This window comes from Dama dama, chromosome 5 (assembly GCF_033118175.1).
Source record: "Dama dama isolate Ldn47 chromosome 5, ASM3311817v1, whole genome shotgun sequence".
NCBI classification, from domain to species: domain Eukaryota; kingdom Metazoa; phylum Chordata; class Mammalia; order Artiodactyla; family Cervidae; genus Dama; species Dama dama.
The window spans coordinates 84,944,228-84,967,440 of record NC_083685.1 but is presented as its reverse complement, the minus strand read 5'-3'; the positions used below and the strand labels follow the sequence as shown (position 1 = coordinate 84,967,440).

Sequence of the window (23,213 nt, the reverse complement as noted above, 5' to 3'; positions counted from 1 at the left end):
GAACAGGATCCCATTGGTCCCCATATATACCAATTAATTGATACGTGTCTTAAGTCTCTTTTAACCCATAGACTTTTCCTCCTCTCTCTTCCTTGAAATTTATTTGTAGAAGAAATTAGATCTTTTATCTGTAGAATTTCCCACAGTCTAGATTTTGCTGATTTTATCTGTAAATTGGTCTATAGGCTTAATTAGATTTAGACTTGATCTTCTGACTGGAGTGCTTCATGAGTAGTGGTGATCTTTTTCTTCATTTCTGTTTTATTTTATTTGCTTTTTCTTATTTTATTCTCTGTGTCTCTTACTGTTTTTACTATGATGTCTCTTCTCTTGTTCTTTGTAGCTCTGTCTCTGCCAGTATAATCATACCTTCTCTATTATGTTTTGTAAATGAAATTACATAGTATGGAGTCTTTTGCATTAGATTTTTTTCACTTAGCATAATGCTTAGAGGTGTTTCAGCAGTCTGTTTATTGTTGAGTAGTATCCCAGTGATACTTGTAGCACAATTTGTTTACAGTTTCACCAGTTGGTAGAAGTGGGGGTTGTTTCCAGTTTTTTCTTTCATGGCTAAAGCGCCTATGAATTTTCATATATAAGTCTTTGTGTAGAACTGTGTTTTCATTTTTTCTGGGTAAATACCTATCAGTGGTATTGCTGGGTCACATGGTAAGTATGGATGTTCCCGCTGTTCCATGTTCTCACCAATGCTAGCCATTCTTGTAGATGTATAGTAATATCTCTCTACTAACTGACAATACTGAGCATTTTTTTCATAATCTTGTTGACTAATCTTATATCTTCTTTGGTGAAGTATCTGCTCAGATCATTCCTTTTTCTTTTTTAAAAAAATTGTTTGTCCTGTTATCAAGTAGTAAAGTTTTTTATATTTTCTGGCTATAAGTACTTTTCAGATATGCCTTGCAAATATTTTCTCCCAGTCTGTAGCTTACTTTTACTTTCTTAGTGTTTTTCAAGGAACAGGTTTTTTATTTAAACACAGTTTATTTTACAATTTTTTCCTTTATAAGTCTTTTGCTTTTTGTTTTCTGTTTATCAAATCTTTGCCTGACCCACAGTTATTAATACAATTTTTAAAAATTTAATAGATATGGCAATCAATAAAGCTCTTATGTTTACCTTTATAATTCATTTTGAGATAATTTTGGTGAGATAATATGGTGTAATGTGCAATATCCAATTGTGTCCGACTCTTCACAGCCCCATGGATTGTAGCCCACCAGGCTTCTCTATCTGTGGAATTTTCCAGGCAAGAGTACTGGAGTAGGTTGCCATGCACTCCTCCAAGGGATCTTCCCAACCCAGAAATCCTCATCTCTTGAATTGGCAGGTGGATTTTTTTACCATTAGCGCCACCTGGGAAGCCTAGGATGGTGTAAAGTAAGAGTCAAAGTCAAATCTTTTTCTGGAGTAAATCTTGAAGTCATATAGTGTAAACCCTCCAACTATATTCTTTTTCAGAAATTGTTTTGGGCAAGTCTAGGTCTTTTTTCTGCTTGGATTTTGATGGAAAGTATAGGGAATATATAGATCAGTTTAGGGAAGAACTGACAACAAACAATACTGAGTCTTCTAATCCATCAGCATAGCATATCTCTCCATTTATGTAGGACATCTTTAACTTCCCTTTACAGTATTTTATAATTTTTCATGTACAGATCTTACACATCTTTTGTTGCATTTAAGTGTTTCATAGTTTTGATGTTATAGTAAGTAGCATGTTTTAACTTTCGGTTGCTAGTATATAGAAATACATTTGATTTTTGTATATTGAACTTGTATCGTGCAACTTTAATAAACTTACTTACTAGTTCTGGTAGCCTTTTTTTAAGATTCCCTATAGTGTTCCACATAGATGAATCATGAGAGCAAGATCAAAAGGGCAGAATGGTTTTTGACCCATAGATGTTAATACCAAAATGATTTGATGTGTCTACTCAAAATCATTTATTACATTTGGGACTCTAAAGTATAGTTTATCTAGGAAAAGGAAAATGTTTCTCCTGCTGTTCTGTGACTCTTGAAATTGATACTGCCTAAAAAACTCTAGTTATTTTATATTATAATCTCATCTTGCTTCCTGAAGCTAATTAGAGCATAAATTCAATGTAAATTTGTATCATTAAGTTGTTCATTTGTTTTACCTGTGGCCCAGCTTTTCCCTTTCAGTCTTCCTTCATACATTTTTGTTTTTATGTGACTTCAAACTCAGACTTTTCCTAGCTCTTTACTATTCTTATATTATTATCATGCAGGCTTCTGTGAGAAGTCTAATTGTGGTGGATACTCACTGCTTGCCTTAGGCTAAGAAAGTGGCCAGATTTGAGTCTACAGCCTGTCTTTTGTCCTTTGAGGTGTTGTTTTGAATATTTAAGCCAGTCAGTTCTGCTTTACTTAGAGTGGCTTTTTCCCAATGATTGTATCCTATGTAAGTAAATAAAGAAAAAAGAAAGTGAGTTACCATAAATCATCCTTGGGCTGATTGGGCAGGTTATCAGGCTAGTGAAAAAGTAGTAGTGTACTTTGCAGGGCGGGTATTCTCCCAAGGATTATCTAAAGACAGATGTATAAAAAAAAGATGTTTACCAAACCTGCCCCTCTAGTGGCATGATAAACAAGAAAACTTTAGCATCAGGCCATTACCTAACCAGTTCTCTGCTGCTGAATGTTTCTTCTTCCTCTAATCTGTTTCATGGAAAACAGAGGTTATGTGGTAACCAGTGTTACAGCAAATTAGAATTGGGCACCTCAGCTCCTGCTGTTCCTTCCATTTAATTTTGTTAAAAATTATGTTTCCTTGTAAAAAGCCATTGAAACCTAAAGATGGGTCTAAATCCTGCCTCCTAATTAACCTCTAGGATTTCTTCACCTTCTCTCCTAGCTTTGGTGTCATTCCCAGCACTCCTCTGGCCATCCATACACCGCTAATGCCAAACCAAAGCATCGATGTCTCCCTGCCCCTCAACACCTTGGGCCCCGTCATGAAGATGGAGCCTCTGAACAACCTGCAGGTTAGACATTTACTTCACTCTGGGTGTACAGGTTGATATGTTGCCAATTTTATTTTATTTATATGTAAAGCAACTCCTCTCATATCAGATTTAGTCATGGAATAGGGTTTGAAATAACTCTGAGGAGAAGACTTATTTTTCGTTAAAACATGCGCACAGAAAAGTCATACATTGACACAAAGTTATTAATTTTTTTTAACTCAAGAAACAAAAACTTTTCAAGGTGTTACTTACAAACTTTTTTCTTAAGACTTTCATAAAAGGGAATTTGCCCTTGTAAGAGTAGATTTCAGGAAAGCTATGTGGCAGTCATGTTTGAACACACTGCTGTAAATAGTTGGGTTATCTGTATGATATGCATGTGGTTAAGTATAACATCGCCTTAGAGGAGCTCAGAACTTTATCATGTCTACAAGAGCCTTTCCATCTTGAAAATACTGAATTTTTAGAATGCTTAAGTCCTAGCTTAGAGTTTCATTTCATTTGCATCACTTTGAATTTCTCTTTGAAATAAGCCTTCTGGTGTTTAAGCAACATGAAGACAGAGTAGTAAGCATGTAAATTGAAGCCACAGCAACCTGAAGAGATAAAATACAGATAGAAGCCCGGAAGTTGAGGGTTTTAATGCTCACAAGGACAGAAGAGACCACCTTGCGCTGACCTGAGATGGGGAACTGTAACTGAGCTTTGCATAAAGCTGACCCCTGGAAGGGCAAATCCCTCAGGGAAAGGGGAACTAGAAACAGATATCCATAGAGGCAAGTGATGGGAGAAAGTTCTCTCTGACCAGGGTTCTGGGTGGCCTCTTGTGGAAAATTCAGGGCCTGAATTTATACTGTGTAGGTACAGAATTCTCCAAACCAGTAAATTAGTGTAAAATTGGACCAGAACTGAGAGAGCCTAAGATACCAGGCAGAAGCAAATGCAATAATGGCCCTTTTGCAACAATTTTGAACTTTAAGGCCATCAGGACTCCCATCTGAAAAGAAAATCTCTACTGAAAGTGAGCTCACAATTTAACAAAAAAAGAAAAAGGGAACGATGTACTATGACTGACATAAGACTCAACAAAGAGGATTGGGCATCCCCTTCTACCAAGAACTTGAGAGAACAGTCTGAATGAGACTGTAAAATATGCTTTAAATGATGAACAAAAAATAGCAACCTTCTACTTTGTGGTCAAGACAGGTAGGATCCCATTGCTCAGTGTCTTGGAAATACCATTGTGGGATCCTAGTACTCATGGTAAGACATCAACAATAAAATTACCTAGAGTTGAAACTAATGTTCTCCAAAATAGTTTAAATACCAGCACACCAGGCCTGCTTGCCAGTTGACTGATTACCTTGCTGCCTCAGTAGTTGACTGCTTCTTTTTCAGCAAAGGGTTTGATGATACAGAGTGACAGTGAGTGAGTCACAATATAACTTGGCTTAGTCTAGGAGAGCAGAATAAGGATTACTGTGCAGAAGGAATTGGCTGTGCTGCTATGATGAGACTAATGTGTTGAGGGGCTTTTCCAACATAGAATCCTAAAGTAAGTAACTAACCCAAATTTACATCTGTTCTCTTTTCATGGAAATCTGACCTCCTGTTACCTTACAGAGCCTCAAGCCAAATATTTGAGGTCAGTCAGCATGGGTGCGAGAATGCTTTACTTTAGAAGTAAGAAAAGGAATTTGGGTCACAGATATCAGGGCAAATTTCCTCCTCTTAAAACCAAAAGGGAACAGTGAATAAATGTCAGTTTACTTCCCTATTTGCATTTCCATTTCACATTCAGTAAAATGAACATTCCAGATGGGAACCCTCACATGAGTTGATCTTTTTGTTTATTTGGCGCATGGCATGTGGGATCTTAGTTCCCCAACCAAGGATTGAACTGGTGTCTCTTGCATTGGAAGCCCAGAGTCTTAATGACTAAACCACCAGAGAAGTCCCAGGAATCCTCATAAAAGAGGTGACTCTTAGTCCAAATCCTTCTCTCGCATTAGAACTAGCAAGTTTTCATTTTCACAAACCTGACATTAAAAAAAAACTTAAAATTTTTCCATCTAAGCAGAATGTAATAAAGCAGTTCAACTTTCTAGAAAAAAACAGATTTTCCATCTGTAGTCAACTACTGATTCTACATGCTTTCCCATGGATTCTTTCCTTTCAAGGATGTCATAATTATGGCTATTTTCTCATTTAACTGGCTTTGCCCAATGGAGAAGATAAGCAAAAACTTGGAAAGAGATGAAGTTTTTCCCCCCTGAGAGCAGTTCTATTTAATGTCTGCTAGTGGAAGGTGAAACTAATGATTAACTGAAGATGGTGGGTTACCTTAGTTTTCAGCTTCTATTCTGCTCTTGTCCCAGTATGAATAAAAAGAGTCAGATCTTAACGCAGATCTTAAGCCTATTGAAACAGGCTTTGACCATAAAGATCCAGATAAAGCCAGGTAAATATTGATTGGCATTTAAACATTATGAATATATATGTTTAAATTCAAGAGCTCATGCAGGAAAAATTAGTACTTTTCTAGTACTGCAGACCATAAAATCAGAAAAGAAAGAGTTTTAGGAAATGAAATTTGGGAAGCAATGCGAGTTTTAGCTGTTTCAGCTAATTTGATATCTATATATAGGACAGACAAACCAAACTAACCTCCAGAACTGTAATGTAGCATTTACTACAAAAACTTTTCATTAAAAACATTGTCTAACTATTAACTCCATGGCTGATTCATGTCAATGTATGACAAAACCCACTGCAATGTTGTGAAGTAATTAGCCTCCAACTAATAAAAATAAAGGAAAAAAATAAAATAAAAAATAAAAACATTGTCAAACTACTTATTGACCTATGGTCTTTTTGAACCACTATTGGAAAAAAGACACTGTTCTCTCTTAAAATGTAAAATAGATTATACCTTAGAGCATTAAATACCTAGTAGAAATTTGAACCTAGAAAATCTACTGTACTAATAATGTTGGTTATCAAAAGCCTTTGTGAATCCAACTTATAAATATTACACAAAGCAAAGTTTAGCTTGCCCGCCCGGGAGCTTCTCTTGAGTTTAACATATTATATTCCTTTAAAAAAAGAGAATTGATTTCCTCTATTTAAATAAAACAAAAACCTTAACAAATGTCTAAATGAATTTTGTCTAAAAGAGCTTTCTCTGACTTTGATATCCTTTTCACTTCATCTGTTTTTTTATATTTTTTTTCACTTCATCTATTTCATCTGTGTTAGTTGCTTAGAAACATTTTCCCAGTACACTCCTTCAAACTTGACACCTGGCAGGTGACTGCTTCTTCAGGTCATTGTCTTCAAAAGTGCAATAGAATCGTGACATAACATGTTCATCCCAGTCTTTGTATGGATACTGTGGAGTTCTCACATTTGCTTGGCCTCCTTTTTCACCAAGCTGTGAACTTTTTGTGAGAACGTTGATACTCCTTTCTTTGAAGTTTTAATTTTATCAGGTCTGTGAATATACAGTTTAGAATTAACTAGTTCTAGAGTTAACTAAGAAAAACCCAGTCCCCAGCCTTCTCTTCCCACTTCCAGCCATTATCTGTGTATATATTCCCAATCCTCATATTTTCCTGATAGGACTGTCTTAGGATTTGCTTTAATTAGTATTCATTGTTCATGTTACTATGATTATATATACTCCTCAGAGCTGAACTATATAGTGTGATTATTTTTCTCCATAAAAGTTATTTCTTTTTTTCCATAAAACTTTTTATAAGTAATTAGATATTTACCCATTAAGACTTGTCTCTATTTATTTGCTTAATTTTTTGTGTTAACTGCCATTCATTCCCAAATTCCAGTGAGATCAAACTCTTCAAAATAGTCCTACCGAATTCACTCTTAAAGTCTCCTTTGGGAGCCGTTTGACTGCTTTAATCTGGAACGATTTTCTTCCACACCTGAAACTGTCATTCTATGAACTCCCTTCATCATAGCCCTGAGGATTCATTCTCTTCATCTGTTTTGTATGTTGGGTCTCCTCTTGTATTTTTCTTTCCTTGATTTACTCCTTCATTTTGATGAAGAACATACTCCAGTAGCTTCCTAAAAATAGGTGTTCAGTTCAGCCGCGCAGTCATGTCTGACTCTTTGCGACCCCATGGACTGCAACACGCCAGGCCTCGCTGTCCATCACCAACTCCCAGAGTTTACTCAGACTCATGTCCATTGCGTTGGTGATGCCATCCAGCCATCTCATCCTCTGTTGTCCCCTTGTCCTCCCGCCTTCAGTCTTTCCCAGCATCGGGTCTTTTCAACGAGTCAGTTCTTCGAATCAGGTGGCCAAAGTATTAGATAGGTGTGTAGAGTAAAGTTTTAAACAGGTAGCGACTTTACATGTTTTAGAACTTTTTTTTCTTCACACTTACATGATGGTTTCTGTATATTTTTCTAGATTAGAAATAGTTTTCCTCCTAGTCTGAAGTCATTCTGATTCTTGATCCTTTTCTGTGCCGTGTTCTCTCTGAATGAAAGCTTGTACAATCCTTGTTTTTCCCTCTTCTGAAACTTCACAGTGATATGCCTTGGTTTGTGTCTCTCTTCACCCACTGCACCAGGTCCTTATTGTGCTCTTTCAATGTAGAAACTTCTATCCTTCAATTCTGGGAATTTTCCTTTTTTATAGATCTCCTTTCATTTTCTTTGTCTCTCTTATTGGAAGTCTTGCTCTTTGAGTGCTGACTTTCCTGGACCAGTCTTCTGCTTTTTGTCCTATTTTCCATCTCCTTCTGCTCTGCTTTTTTTTTTTTTCCATAACCACGTGACATGCAGGCTCTTAGTTCCCTGACCAGGGATTGAACCTGTACCCCCTGCAGTGGATGTGCAGTCTTAACCACTGGACCACCAGGGAAGTCCTTCTTTTTGCTCTATTTTCTAAAAACTTTTTATGAAAAAAATTTTAACTGTACAAAAGTAAGCAATTACGTGATGAGTCCCATGTGCTCATCCCTCAGCTTCAATAATTAATCAATCCAGAGTTAGTAGCATTTCATCTGTGCTCTCTGTGCATAGCCCTGCCCTATATTATTTTGAAGCAAATCTTAGACATATCATTTCCTCTGTAAATATTTCAATGTATATATTTAAAACAGATGGTTTCTTTTTAAAACATAACCACAGTAACTATTGTGCTCATTAAAAAATTAACAAGAATTCCTCAACATCAGATATCCGGTCAGTGCTCAAGTTTCTGATTATCTCCATGTCTTAAATTTTATTTTTATTTATTTATTATTGTTTGTTTGAGTTAGTAAAGTGCATATATTAATGATGGGTTGATACCTCATAAGGCTCCTTAACTACCCTGTTCAATAAAATAACCCTTAGCCACATGCAGCTATCTAAATGGAAATTAATTAAAATCAAGTAAAGTAAAAAGTTGATTTCCTCTATTGCATTAGCCACATTCGAATGTTCACATGGCTGGTGGTTACTGAATCGGTCAGTGCAGAAGTAGAACATTTCTGTCATTATGGGAAGTTCTGTTGGGCAGTGCTCATCTATGGGCTCCTTCATTGTTAGGTTTGGTTTTCAGCAGCTTAAGACTGTTATGTACCTTGATGTTTTCATTACATTTATCTGACTTCAGATTCACTGAACTTGGATCTGTAAATTGATAGCTTCTCCCAAATTTAGGAAAGTCGTTTTTGGGTTTGTTTTTTTTTTTTTTTAATTATTTCTTTGATTTTTTTATCAGTCCCAGTATCTCACTCCCCTTCCTTCAGAATTCCACTTCTAAGGTGGCCCAAGTGGTAAAGAATCTACCTGCGTGTGCAGGAGCAGTAGAGATGTGGGCTTGATCCCTGGGTCGGCGGATCCCCTGGAGAAGAAAAATGGCAACCCACTGCAGTATTTCTTGCCTGAAAAATTGCATGGACCGAGGAGTTTGACAGGCTGCAATCCATGGGGTTGCAAAGCGTCAGACACGACTGAGTGTACACACGCCACTGTCACCTGTGACTGCTGGATTGTCCCCTCAGCCCCTAAGGCTGGTTTTCAGTTGTTCTTGTTTTCTTTATTTCTGTTCTTCAGAATGGGTAATTCCTATTGATCTGTCTTCAAGCGTACAGCCTCTTTTCTTTTATAGGCTACAACATTCTGGTTTATCTGTCCAGGATAGCTTTCATTTCAGATACTGTACTTTTTGATTCTAGGGTTTCCATTTGGTGCTTTGCTAAAATTCCACCTCTGTTCACTCAGGAGTACAACTGGAGAACCGTGTTTCACAGCCTTCTCTTCTTCTATTCCACTTCCACCCTTCGGCCATCCCTTGGGCCTCTGGATATATTTACTGACCCTCAGAAAAAGTGACCAGTAGAAGTATCTCAGACAGGACCTGGAAACAGTGTTAGGGCTTTTTAGTTAGGAAATTCTATGTTTCCTACCTGGGCATGTCTCTTTGGCCATATGGATTCTTCTGTAGAGGGGTTCTGAGGAGGCCAGAAAAACATCAGAGTGTGGCCCTCTAAACTGTAAGACACAGGGTAGGACCTCCACCCACCCATCACTGAACTCATCTGGAATCTTCTGTGTCAGTACTTTCATGTCTTTCTTTTGGGAGCTGGTTTAATTCTTCCAAAAATTACCCTTGACTCTCCTGTTTAGAATTTAAAGGCTTTCTACCAGCCTCCTGGAAGCTAAACTGGGAAAGAGGACTGGAGAGTCTCAGTACTCAGTATGCATAAATTCCCTTACTCCACCACCCCTCAGCCGTGTCTAGCATTCCCTTCAAAGTACTATCTTGTCTCCTCTGAAAGAATCAGTCTCTTAGTTTTATTGAAGGGCTGGGGTAGCTCAGGGTCGTGTGGGCATCTTGAACTCGGTTTCTTCATCCTCTTTATTTTAACGTCCCCTCCATCATTTCCCCTTCATACAATTCCAGAGGTGCTACCAGTACCAAGACTTTGAGAATTGTGCGGTGTTATTGCTAACAGCATTTGTTTTACAGTTACCAAGATTTTGTTGCCACTGTGTGTTTTTCTTTCCCATCTTTGTAAACTTATACCCTTAATTCTTTTTTCCTTTTAATTATGGCCAAATTCTTCCAGGAGAAAGAAAATTTAAATGTGATTTTAAATCTACTGTCTTTACCTGAAAGTCTCATGACACCTTCATAAAAATCCTTCTTTCGTTCCTTCTGTACTTCTTTGTGGTTAGAGGTTAACCTGTAGATAAATAATTGATCCTTTAGTGTATATGGTTTTTTATTATCTATCTTTGTATCCTCTTTAAACCCCACTTACATGTTGTTTAATAAGAGGATGGATATTATTTACAGAAAAGAAATAATGTCTCAGTTTTTTATTTGAATGTCCCTTCTAAAGCAAGGCAAGAGTCATCAACTCTCTTCATTTAACCTTTGAATGATTAGGGCAGGAAGTGCTAAGGATGCTAGCTGCAAAGGACACAATCTTACAACCCCATTTATTCATGTCTTTAAGATCTTTGTTAACCAAAAGGGTTTTTTTTTTGGGGGGGGGGGGTTTGTTTTGTTTTTTTTGGCAGTGTATGGCCCTGAGAAAAGTCTGTCCCTTGCTACTCCCACATTGCAGTCCCAGCCTATGAGACAATCAGTTGCAGATGGTGCCTGTCCCTGGTATTTCATGTCTTACATATGTCCATTCACACTCAGAAGGCCCACAGCTGTAGCTATTGTACCAGAAAAACTGGTAAATGCTTCCAAACGGAAGACCTTTTAAGCAGCTTCCATCAAAGGAAGCAAACCAGCTTGGCATTTACTGACTTTCTTGACTCTTGTGCAAGCCAAACAAGTTCAGTATTAAAGCCTCCTTTGGTCTTCCAGGCTCCACAGCTGAGGACTGCGCACTGTGGTTGCTTTTATGGGACCACATGCTGCTTGACTAGACATTGAGTCCTTGAAGTGGTGGATCTTAGGAAAACTATAAGAGATTCCCAGGTCACAGATAGAGCCAGTGCTGAAAATAACCCCTGTAGACAGGACAGAATCTGAAATATTCCATTAACAACCTGTAGGAAATGGTTATGAAAGATAAAAATATTTCACCACCAAAGAAGAGAAAAGAGAAAATTGCTTTTCGTGATTGCTGTTTCAATTTTGATTTATTTTTCATGTCACATCAGTACTATAAATGTGTCCTTTAATCTCATCTGAGGAGTAGAGTATCTTATATACTAGATGTTCCTTTTTCACTCAGTTGTCCTTATAGAGAACCTCCTTATCCTTTTTGTCAAGATAATCAAGATTCTGCTAGACAACACCTTTTGTCTTCCTGTAACTGGAACTCAACTACTGGCTTCTGGTACCCTCTTCTACGAATACGTTTGTCAGTAGCAACTGCCTTGCTTGAATAACCACACAGAAGCAGTAGATAAAAATCCTGTATCTTGATAGGCTGACATGGTCTAGCAAATTATAAATCTGACTTCAATGGTAGGAGACAGTTGTTCCTAAAACCCAGAATTCAGTTCTTAAAACACCCGAGCTTGAGAACTAGTTGTCATTAAAAAGAGCCTATGAGATGATTACCCAAGTAATAGAAGCCCGTGCTTGGCCAAATGATACTAAATTTCACATAGTTCTGCAGGGTAATAGGAGTGATTTGTGGGTGTTCGTCTATTAAAATTTCAACCATCTTTATATGATGTTAGTAAGTCAAGAGTTGATAAAAATTGAATTAGTTTTGTATTTCTAGTCAGATAAAAGATTGGAAAATAGATCTTTATGCAGTAGAGGACTTCAAATTCTGAATAAAAAGTAGGTACCTCTTTCTAGTCCTTAGGTTCTCGTTGTGGCTCGTAATTTTTACACAAAGCCTTAGGGGACATTATAGGTTTGAATTAAAGGAGACACCCTGGGCTTTACCTAAACTGGATTGAAGCCCACTTGAGAGCCATATCTTGCCCTCATTCATGTTTAGCTCTCTTAATACTCTGCTGTGGCGTCATGTTCAGTGAGATTGGAAAAGAGTTTCTTTTATTCACAATTTTGTGGTGTGAGGTTATACATAGGTTTCATGGTATTGAGATCAGGTTTTATACAATAAGTTTCTCTCTGAATCAAGGTTCACAAAGCCTGAAAATCAGTCAGGTGGACCTATAATGAAAATATACCCAGTCTGAATTCATTTTCCCTTTTATTCTACTTCAGGAGAGCCTAAGTTTGTGGAAGGACTTTTGTGTTCTGCAAATAAATGTCAGTTTTATTATTTTAATGGAAAAAAAAATGTGGAGACACAAGTAAATGTGCTTAGACTCAGTTACACTGGAGATAAAGGAAAACATCATTTAATTGTTTTTGAAAAGTGTGTGAATTTGGTCTTGGGCTTAGTGGCAACATCCCACTGATGGAGTTAGAAGGCAGAGACTCCAAATATGAAAGCACAAAACTTCTCAGATCCATAGCTCAAGCTCATGCTGTGTTTCTGACAGTGGTTTCTGCCCCTTCCGTATATGACCTGATCCCCTGCACAGTGGCCTACCCATGTGCCCAGTCACCTGACAGCCACCTCTGCCTGCTTTTTGTCTGTGCTGAGGTTAAATAATAGGGCAGGCAGTACATACCACACCTGTGAACCCTCTTGATTTCTAACTTGCTAGAACCTAGATTAGATTCTAGATCAGTTTCATCTCAGAATTTTTAAATAATGTTCATGGAGAAGGAAATGGCAACCCACTCCAGTATTCTTGCCTGAAGAATCCCATGGACGGAAGAGCCTGGTGTGGGCTACAGTCCACGGGGTCGCAAAGAGTCGGATACGGCCGAGCGACTTCACTTTCATTTTCAACCCTCAGCTGAGAAGACTTTCAGCTCTTGTGTTTGCTATTGATTTCTTGAGTTCTCAAAGACCTGTGATCATATTTTTTTTTAAGTTGCCGGTTTTCTAATTGCATCACTTTACACACTGTTGTCTAATAATATGTGGTATTTAGAATGCCTTCTTAATTATTTTGAGCAGCCATTGCCTGTATTTTCTTAGCACCTCCTTGGTTTTCTTACGTGAACTCATCTGACAGGGAAATGCAGCTTTTTTGTTCACCCTCTCTGCATACTGGACCGTCTGAGTCAGTGTTCTAACTAATCCCTGATGGTCTCTGAGCTACTGTTCTACCAGACTCAGTAGTTACGTGCTTCAGGAATTTTGGGGTAGAATTGGTCCTATTAGGAGACTCTTGGTGTCACCTTTGTTATCTTAAAAGCTGGTCCCTTTACCGAGGCTCTTAATTTTTTGAAAACTTGATGCTATTTCAGCTGAAAAAAATTGGCAAGACTTTAAAAAATTGAGGGAAGCCATTTAAGAAATTGAAAAGTAATCACAAACAACATTGGGTAGTTGTGACTTTCAGTTCTTTATCAGTTGAATTTTTGTGCTCTTTTCCCTGTGTACGTGGTGGTTCTATTTTTCTCCAGTAAAACTTTTTATTTAAAAATAAATAAATAATGTTCATTCACTCTCATTACTAAAGGAATGAGAGTTTTCTTTGTGTCTTCAGTCCCGTGACATACCAACTGGGGTGTGGAATATCTAATAACTTTAACTGATAGTTTATTAGTCCTTTCTTCACCATTTTGTGGTTCAGTACAGTATGTACAAAATGTATTTTAAAGTTTTAACAGTAAGCCCTGCGTAGCAAACAGATCATGGTGCTTAATGGTAAATAGTATTCAGCAGTGCAACAGCTGCAGTCATGGGCACATCAGCCCGTCATAGCAAGGTACACAGAGCTATTAATAAAGGCTAAAAGATAAAAGAGGTCATGCTTTTAGGGTTAGAGTCTGTGTGGGTTGGGCAGAACCTGTTTAAGGTAAGACCTTGGGTTTGGGGAATTTACCTGTTGGAAAGACTGAAAGGCCTCTGAAAATATTTTTGGCTGTTTCTGACAGCTGAAACTGTAGAGAGTAATTCTTTTGAAGGCTGCTGGAGGAGGAGGACACCTGGAGCGTGTGATAAAGGTTTCTGGGTGGTAACCAAATTGATTAGTATAGCATGGCAGGTGGGTTCTGTATTGACAGAAAAGACATCAAATTACCTTTGCTGTGAGTTTTCTGATTTATTTTGCTTAACATGTAAAACTAATAATGCCTGGAGCAGGAACAGATGCCGTATATCTTAGTATCATTTTCCCTTGACCCCGTGGTCCCTGTGAGGCACGCAGCTGCCAGTGACCCTCTCCACAGGTCCTAGCAGAGTTGTGACGGTTGCTTAATTCTTGCTGTACCAGTGCCCTGTTAGACACATGTTTACATCACTAGTGTAGACGAGCTCGCATTGGTATTCTTTCCAAGCAGAAAATTCCAAGTCCTAACAGTGGTCTCCAAGTCCCTGTCTTATCCAGCCATGTCTTCCCCCTCCCCTCTACCTCATTGACTTCATCTGCTACTCCTCCCCTCACTCCACTTAGCCACACTGGCTTCCTCCTGGATCCTCAGACTGACCGGTATGCTGCCACCTGGAGGCCTTGGAATTGGCTGTTTCCCACGCGTGGGATGTTCCTTCTCCCAGTTGCCATATCTGCATGACTCATTGCCTCCTTCAGGCCTTTGGTAAAATAGGGCCTTTCTGATAAGGCCTCCTCACTCTACTCCCAGTATTCTTGATCCCCTTTACCCTTGTTCTCTCCCCACCCCCAGAGCACTTATCCATTTTAAATACTATTTATTGTACTTAATTCATTTTCGCCTCTCCCCCTCCCACTCCACCCCCACCCACCACCTCCCAATTGGAACGCAGACTTCAAAAGGGCAACCATTTTTGTCTTAGTTTTTTTTTTTTTTTTCCCCTTCACTGACTTATCCCCCCAGTGCATGCCTGGCACACAATGAGTATTTAATAAATATTTGTTGTTGAATGAATCTTTTTGCTTTCATTTAAGAAAGTGTTTACAAGTATCTGGTGCCTCCAGTTCTTGAACGAGACTTAGCAAAGCCATCTCCTCATCATAGCAAACGGCATCCCTAGACACACTCTGCCTCTTGTTTCTCAGTGGCCTTGCAGTCTGCCCACTGCCCCTTTAATACCCTTTCATTTGGATGGGTCAGGTCCTGGCTTAATCTGAGGGCTACAATCGCAAATTCATTTTTCTCTCAAGTGGGCAGAGAAACATTAGAAGCTACTGCTTTCTTTACTCTGTTCATTGATATTTCTAAAGGCAAGATCACAGCACATTAATGGACCTTATTTCCAAGACTGGTGATAATCAGGATAATATAACATGTGACTGTTGTAACGTTTAGGGAACTTTTTCTGTTACTAACCTATGTTTTTGTGCCACTTCAAAATAAAAACAAACTGTCACCACACAACTATTAAACCATTGTCCTAATACCATCAAATTATTTGTGTAATATTCTCAGAATAACTTTGGAAACTCAAGGATGCTCTGTAAGTGTCTCAGAGCCCCAGGGAAAAGCAGAATCGTTCAGATATCTGACAGGAAATGGAGCTGAGCAAACCTTTTTTTCTGGGAGACCAGAAAGAAGCCTATCTGTTTCCTAATTTGGATGGAAGTAAAGTGATAAGGAGGCACTCTTTGAAAGGAAGGGCAAAGAGGGATATCTTTGGCCCGTGGATGAATCTCATCACTCATTCTTTGCTTTCAGAAAATAGTTCTTTTCAAATAATATTCAAAACAGTCTAACTTTTACCTTTAAAAGGGAAAAAAATTTAAAAGGTAATGGTCTAGCACTTCCCAATTCCAGATTTTTCTGCATGTGCTATCAGAAGAATTTGCTTTTTTGGGAATGGATATGGTTGTTTTCCAGTCCAGAGGTAAGCAGTATAAAGATTGGAAATCTAAACTGAAATTCACTTTGGGATGGATAAGGTGTCACATGCTGGCACTGGAGGTTGTCCTGAGAGTTGAAGGGTTTGAGTTCAACTTGACTCTGGTTCAGCTGGCTTTAGTGGTGGCTTTGGGTGGACTTCGAAAAGAAGCTTCTTGAAAGAGTCCCTCCACATTCCGAAGCTTCATGAAAGAGTCCCTCCACAGAGGCAGTCTTTGATGAAAATTGTGACCTTTCTACTTTTTTCCAAATGGCTTTGAAGGAAACAGGAATGCTTTTTTTTTTTTAAGCAGTACTTGAGAGTCTAACTTAAGTTGCAGAGAATTGCAAGATTTGATTCCAGTAGTTCTAACCCTACTGTGCTTTGGGGTTCTTCTAGTGTATACAGCTTTTGGAGACCATCATTCTGGTTTACTCCTGTCTAAATCAGAGGCTTTTAACAGCTTTTTGTTTGCTTTTTAAAATATATATTATTTATTTATTTATTTTCAGCTGTACTGGGTCTTCATTGCTTTGCACAGGCTTGTGGCAAGCAGGGGCTACTCTTTGTTGCGGTGCACGGGCTTCTCATTGCGGTGTCTTGCGGAGCACGGACTCCAGGGCACACCAGCTTCAGTAGCTGCAGCATGTGGGCTCAGCCGTTGCAGTTCCCAGGCTCTAGAGCTTGGACTCAATAGATGTGGTTTAGTTGCTCCATAGCATGTGGGATCTTTCTGAACCAGGGGAACCCATGTCTCCTGCATTGGCAGGTGGATTCTTTACCATTGAACCACCAGGGAAGCCCAATTTTTAACAGTTTAATCCGAGAGTCTTCTAAACTCATGTCTATCTATATCTCTTTACATCTTCATCTTCTCTTTGGTGTTCTGGTGATTTAATCTGCCTACATCCCAGTTCATGGTGTAAACTATGTGGGAGGTTTCTGAGACTGAGATTAAGCAGATCGCATGACAGAATGGGGACTCCAGGAGGAGTCAGAGCTACATCAGCTTTAGTAGATTTTGGTTTCTCCTCCCTTTCAAAAGGAGAAGGAAATGGCAACGCACTCCAGCATTCTTGCCTGGAGAGTCCCGTGGACAGAGGAGCCTGGTGGGCTGCTCTCCATGGGGTCGCACAGAGTCGGGCATTACTGAAGCGACTTAGCATGCATGCATTGGAGAAGGAAATGGCAACCCACCCCAGTATTCTTGCCTGGAGAATCCCAGGATGGAGGAGCCTGGTGGGCTGCCGTCTATGGGGTCACACAGAGTCAGACACGACTGAAGTGACTTAGCAGCAGCAGCTGCAGCACCTTTCAAAAACAAGACTCATTAAGAGAGTTTGTTTCTTAGGTTCTCATTGCCATTCTAAAACCCAATACTTACGAGTACCACTAGAAAATTTATAGTTTAAGAGATCATCTGGGGGTCTCTTCAGAGCTTTCCTTTCTATTCTGAAAAGCCTCTATTCTGTAAAGAAGTACAGATAGACATTAATTAGCCTTGGAAATATCAAATGCTGAAGTGCAAGTTGCTGCCCAAGAAATTAGGGATTTGAAGCTACTGCTTTTATTGGGACGAGTGGAACCTGTCAAATTTTCCCTGTAAAGGACTTTACTGGCCACATACTCTTAACAGTGAAAGTAAACAAGTATGGCTTTTATCTATCATAAACAGCAGACAGGGACTCTTTGAGGGCTGTTCAACTGCCATACAATCCCTCTGGTCTATTGGGTGAACTAGGAAAAAAAATAGAGGGTTTTTGATTGAATCTTAGCCTTGGAAGTAAACCAAAGATGCTTCTTCAAGTTAAAATGTAATTAGCATTGGAAGAAAGTAAATTGATATTTTCTATGGTGGATGGTGGCACTAGTGGTAAAGAATCCACCTGCAGGGCAGGGGACATACGAGATGGCGGGTTCAGTCCCTGGGTTGGGAAGATCCCCTGGAGAAGGGTATGGCAACCCACTCCAGTATTCTTGCCTGGAGAATCCCCTTGGGCAGAGGAACCAGGAGGGCCACAGTCCATAAGGTCACAAAGAGTTGATCACAAGTGAAGTGACTTAGCACACATGCATGGTGAGTTGCATGCCTATTCCTGCTATATTTTTAACTCTATTCAGACACTGTCAAATATTATAGATAGACCTGTTTTTTCAGGATGTCTCTGAGAGGTCTCAGGTAGTTTATTGGTCAATAGGGTTTGAAGTAGAAAACCATATTTAAACTAAAAATGGTAGATATTTTTTCACATTGACTGGGAATGCAGCACTGCGGGTGGATTTAACTCCAGCAGCTAGCAGAGAGCCTCTTCTGCTTGAGTCTCAGATGACATATCACACAGTTGGAGGCAGTATCATTAAAAACCTGTCACTCAGAGCCATTCCTCTAGGTTCTGTTGACTATATAGTGTAGTGCTTAAAACACATCTGAATCATCATTCCTCAGACAACTGGTGATGGTTGGCGTCACTGCCTGGTCCTCGGTTGGACCAGCCTGCAAATAATCTTTCCCAAAGCTAAATAGAGAGGAGGAAAACAGGGGGGAGAAATTGCTCAGAGACTGGGAAAGGTCACAAGTGACGTCACGGAAGAGTAGACGGTAATGCTCTCAAAGGTGAACTGTGTACCGCTTGCCTTGAATTTTCTTGTGGCAGTGCCTCCCGTGGTGATCTGTGGGGAGAGGTGTAGAGAGAGACCACATTTGCCAGAGTTCAGACCGAGTTCATCTTGTACCTTTTTATAGTACTTTTGAGCGCACTGGAACAAGGTTGGAATATTAATTCAGCCTGCTCGTCTCCAGCTGTGCTGCCAGAAAGGGGCTGCAGCCCCTGCAGCAGGCTTTCTGTACTATGGAGAGAAACTAATTGCTGGTTACAGGCTGAAGCTGACAAGCTGCTCTTTCCCCAGCAGCCACTGAAAGTAACTTGTAAAACTCATTATTATTATTAAGCATTTCTAGCCCGCTTTTGTGTTTTCCAAGTGCCTCATAATCATTTCTTTTTGCTCTCCCTATTGATGTCCCTGAGAAGCAAGTTAATATTACTGTGTCCCCATGTTGCTCGTGGCAGACCGGAGGAACACAGGATTAGGTAATTTGGTTCTTGGTACCATCTGGGATCTGCTTTAGGCTTCCTCAGAGCAGAAACTGAGGTGCACACCCTGTTCCTAAGCTCACTGAGCCCAGTTCCTCACTACTTGGTTTATAATTTGGTGAGTGAGTATTTAGGGCTTTTATAGTTTTTGGCTGCAGCTTACATAAGGAGGTATATTTTGCATAGTATATTCACACATACAGTACATAAAACTGAAACAGTTTCAGGAACCATTACTTATTCTTAGTGAGATACACTATGACATTTTCTATTCTGTTACTTATTTGGCCACACTGTGTGGAATTTCCTTGACCAGGAATCGAACTCATGTCCTCTGAAGTGGAAGCATGAGTCTTAACCACTGGACCTCTAGGGAAGTCCCTTCTATTATATTATTTTATGCCAGTTACGTCCCATTAAACAAATTTTAAGAACCACCAATTGGCCGTGACCCACAGTATTTAAAACCACCTTGTAAAAATAAAATAAAACCACCTTGATAGGAAGTACTTGAGGCTGAAGAATACACATGGTATATTCTCCTGGAGCATCAGTTTTGTTTAAAGGTAAATGAAAAAACACATTTCATATTAAAACACTTGGGTTCATTATGGAATAGCACAGAAGTTCAAAGAAATTTTGTTCTTATGGGCTACTTCATACTGTGCCCCTAATCCTGATCCTTACCCCTACCTCCACCCCAGTATATATGTCCATTCTTTCTTCCTCTGTTAAAGGAAGTACACTGGGAAAACCTTGAGAAGTACTGTCCTTTGGAAACTTAGTCCAAGTTCGTGTCTTATCTAAGCCCCGTGGCTGTCAGGAGCTTGGAGCCATGTATTTTACAGTCATTATTCTTACTGAGCCTTTACTCTGTGCCAGTCACTGAGGATCGAGTAGTAAACAAGAGACCAAAATCCCCGACTGTGTGGAGCTTGCATTTTCCTGGAGGTGCGTTATGTGGCACAGGTTCAGGCAGTGCACCAACCAATCAGTAAAAATGTGTGTCAGATAAGAGCAATGGGAGAAAAAGCAGAGCCTGAGCTAGGGCGTCCTGGAGGTCGAGATTGGGCGGTATGATTTCATAAATAGGTTGGTCATGGAAGACCTACATGAGAAGATAATGCTTGATTAAAGAGAAGACCTAAAGGAGGCCAGAATAAACCTTGCAGATTTCTGGTGGAAGAGAATTTCGGACAGAGGAAACAGCGAAAGGTTATGAGATAGGGGCATGCATGGTGTGTGCAAGGCACAGCAGCTGGCTCCAGCATGTGACAGCAGAGAGCTAACAGGCGTCTGACCGGAGTCAGTTATAACTTTGGGAAATCATTGGAGTCTCAAACACGGAGATATCTATGAACTGTTACATTTTAAGATCACTCTGATGCTATGTTGACAAGAGGCTGGGAAGTTAGGTGTTGAAGGTGGAAAAGACGAGTGCAGAAGCAGAGACATCATAGAGAGCTTTGCAGTATTTCATTTACTGGGTTTGGAAAGTCAGCAGGAGGTTCCATTTAGGGATGGGGAGAGGAGATCAAGAATTTGGTTTTGGACATGTTCATTTTGAGGTATCCATTTGTTATTTCAGGTGAAGATACTAAGTAGGCAGTTGGATATGTATGTGATAATTGATTTGCCATAGGCAGGCTAAACATCACTGTGAAAGCTCTTAGAAGGTACTTCTCCAGCTTGTATGGATTATGTCTTTCTGCTCTGTACCTGGTAGGATAGTGAATTTCAAAATAAGAAAACAAAGAACTCCCCTTTCTCCCTCTAAAGCAATCAATATCATACTATAAGGTTTACTCAGTTCTATTTCAGAGTAGCCGCCTGGCTAAAATTGAACTGGCTTCATACTGTGTTTTCCTTGATTCTTTTTTTGGCCTGGACTCCCAAAGAGTTATTGGCGTATTCTTAGAGATTCTCGTATTCTTTGGGTTGTGATCTACCACCTATGTTATTCTTCCTCCACATCTAGTTCAGTGATTTGAAACCAGGTGAACCCACATGTCATCCTATTGCCCCATCCTTGGCCTGTCATGTATCCATATGCCTAATGAGCCATGTTAGTGGTGAAATTATGTTTTGCCTATGAGTGATAGGGAGGTTTAGGGGGAAAAAAAAGGTTGAGAAACCAGTGTTTCATTCCATTTGCTCAGCTTCTTCCCTTTAATGAAAGGGGACAAATATTTATTGAGTCACTGGGATGTGAGTGAAGATGAGAGCCCCTGCATGCGCGAGAAACTGTTGTGTTGTGGGGGAGGCAGAGATAAATGCCTGTTTATGCTATGGTGGAAGTGCATGGTGTGGGTGCAATGGAGAGGAGTTAGAACCTTCCTGAGAAATCCTTGTCAAGTTTGAACTAAATCTTCAGATTACATAGATATTTTCCAGACAGATGAAGCTTTAGGAAAAGAACATACTAAGCAGAAAGAACAACATTAATGTTTGGAGAGCAGGAATCTACTTTGATAGGCTTGATGTTAAGGAAATGGACTAGAGAGATAGACAGGGGCCACGTCCAAGGGAACCATATACATTTGAAATAAATGCAGTTCTAGCCTGCATTTTACAGGCTACGTTTTACTCTACAAAAGAGTAAAAGTTTGAGAGCAGCAAAATGCAGATTTTGAAGAGCTAATGTAATAGAGGTGAACGACTTCTTCCAAGGAGTGCTGTGTGCAGTTGATCCTATAAGGAGATGACGTTTGACCAGGAGCACAGTCGCAAGAGGAATCATTAAACTAAGTTTCCCAGTAAGCCTTTCTTAAAAAATCTCTCCTGATATCTCTCATTAGCATAGCTGTAATACTACATTTGAGCATGTGTAAGATTTCAGATACGTCTAATGTGGTTATCCTTAATTATGAAAAATTCTTGAATAAGTGTACAGCAGAAAATGGTGAAAGAAGAGGGAACTTTTCTTTAGGAAACATTTGTTAACAGTACTTAACTGAAGTCAGTCACCATTCTAAGTGCTTTGCAAATATTAGCTTGCCTCATAACAACCCCATGCATTTAGTGTTGTGGTTATCTCCATTCTTTAGGCAAGAGACTGAGCTGAGTACTCCTGCCTCAGATCACACAGCTAGTAAGGAACAGAGTCCACGTTTGACTCTGTTGGTCAGGTGGTCTGGTCTGGTCCCTGAGTCCATGTTCAGAACCACTGTGTCTGCTGCTGCCAATTTGGGTGTGCCAGCTTCTCAGAGAACTTATCTAGAGCAGAAACCCAGGGATAGGTTTTAGGGTCTCCTGAAACCCCTGAAGTTTTGGTGGGAACATTGCATGTACAATTTGCAAAAAGAAGGTCCCTGACTTTCATGTGTTTGTCAAAAGGGTCCTCAGGGCAGAATGGTTTAGCACTGCTGACCTAGAAGAGCTTTTCACATCTTTTCCATGGTTAAAGGGCTCCAGTTGGTTTAAGAATTCCCTGAGAAGCACAGGCTATTTATAAGCCCAAGCGTACTTCCTAGGTAACATTGTTCTAAATTAATTACATGTCTAGTTGATCTTCTTAGAAACTTTTTCAAAAAATAGGTGTGCCAGGTCCCAGATTTAGGAGTTGGTTTATTTGTTTGTTTCTTAAATACAGGATGGAGTCAAAGATTCTGTTTTGAAAAATCTCTCCAAATGATTCTAATATAAGTCTTTGGTTAAGAACCAGTACTATTGTCTCCTGGAGGACATATAACCCACATGAGCCCACTTGCACCTCCTCCAGTTTGTACTTCTGAATGCCCTTTTCAGAGCCAGGCACTCCCTCAAGGTCTTCTTGGTGCCCTTATTTGAAATAAAGAGTTGCCCTTCTCTTAACTGCTGAGTACCAGATGAATTAGAAAATACCTCCTTCCTGGAGACCTGCAGCTGGTATGATCTTTTGAAGTGATGCTCTAGTACATCTTAAAGAATGTCTAAGGTCCCTCTTTCCTGAGGTTAGTTACTCTGCTTGCATTCACTGGACTCAAGCTTTTGGGGACTCCTGCTGTCTCAGCATTTGTGGGCATCAGATTATGTGATAGAGATTAGAAATTCCTGGGGGTTGGTAACTGAAAGCTTCAATGCCCAAGTTTCAAGGAAAGTAACTTGATAAATTCTTCTGGGAAGGAGTAGAAAGATATCAAGTAGATACACCCAAACCAAATTATGGAGGATGAAATAAAGTTACTGTTTAAGGTGGGGAAAATGAGTTGATAAGTGTAGACATTTGCCCCCAAGAAGGTGGGAGGAGAATGGTGGGGCTAGATAAGCACTTTTTACCTTTATTTTTTTAAAGAGAAATAGTCATGGTTACTGATTGTAAAACTCACCCAGAGAAATATTTT

General features: G+C 39.5%; 1 protein-coding gene across 3 annotated transcripts in view; it reads left to right on the top strand.

Annotated features, from left to right (window-relative positions):
- AP2B1 (adaptor related protein complex 2 subunit beta 1) overlaps window positions 1-23,213 on the top strand; it is a 110,705-nt gene that overhangs the window by 71,586 nt on the left and 15,906 nt on the right. For all 3 annotated transcript variants that reach the window (XM_061142772.1, XM_061142770.1, XM_061142771.1), the window contains one exon: window positions 2,903-3,032. In XM_061142772.1, coding sequence (XP_060998755.1) covers window positions 2,903-3,032 — 130 coding nt within the window. The remainder of the gene's footprint in view (window positions 1-2,902; window positions 3,033-23,213) is intronic.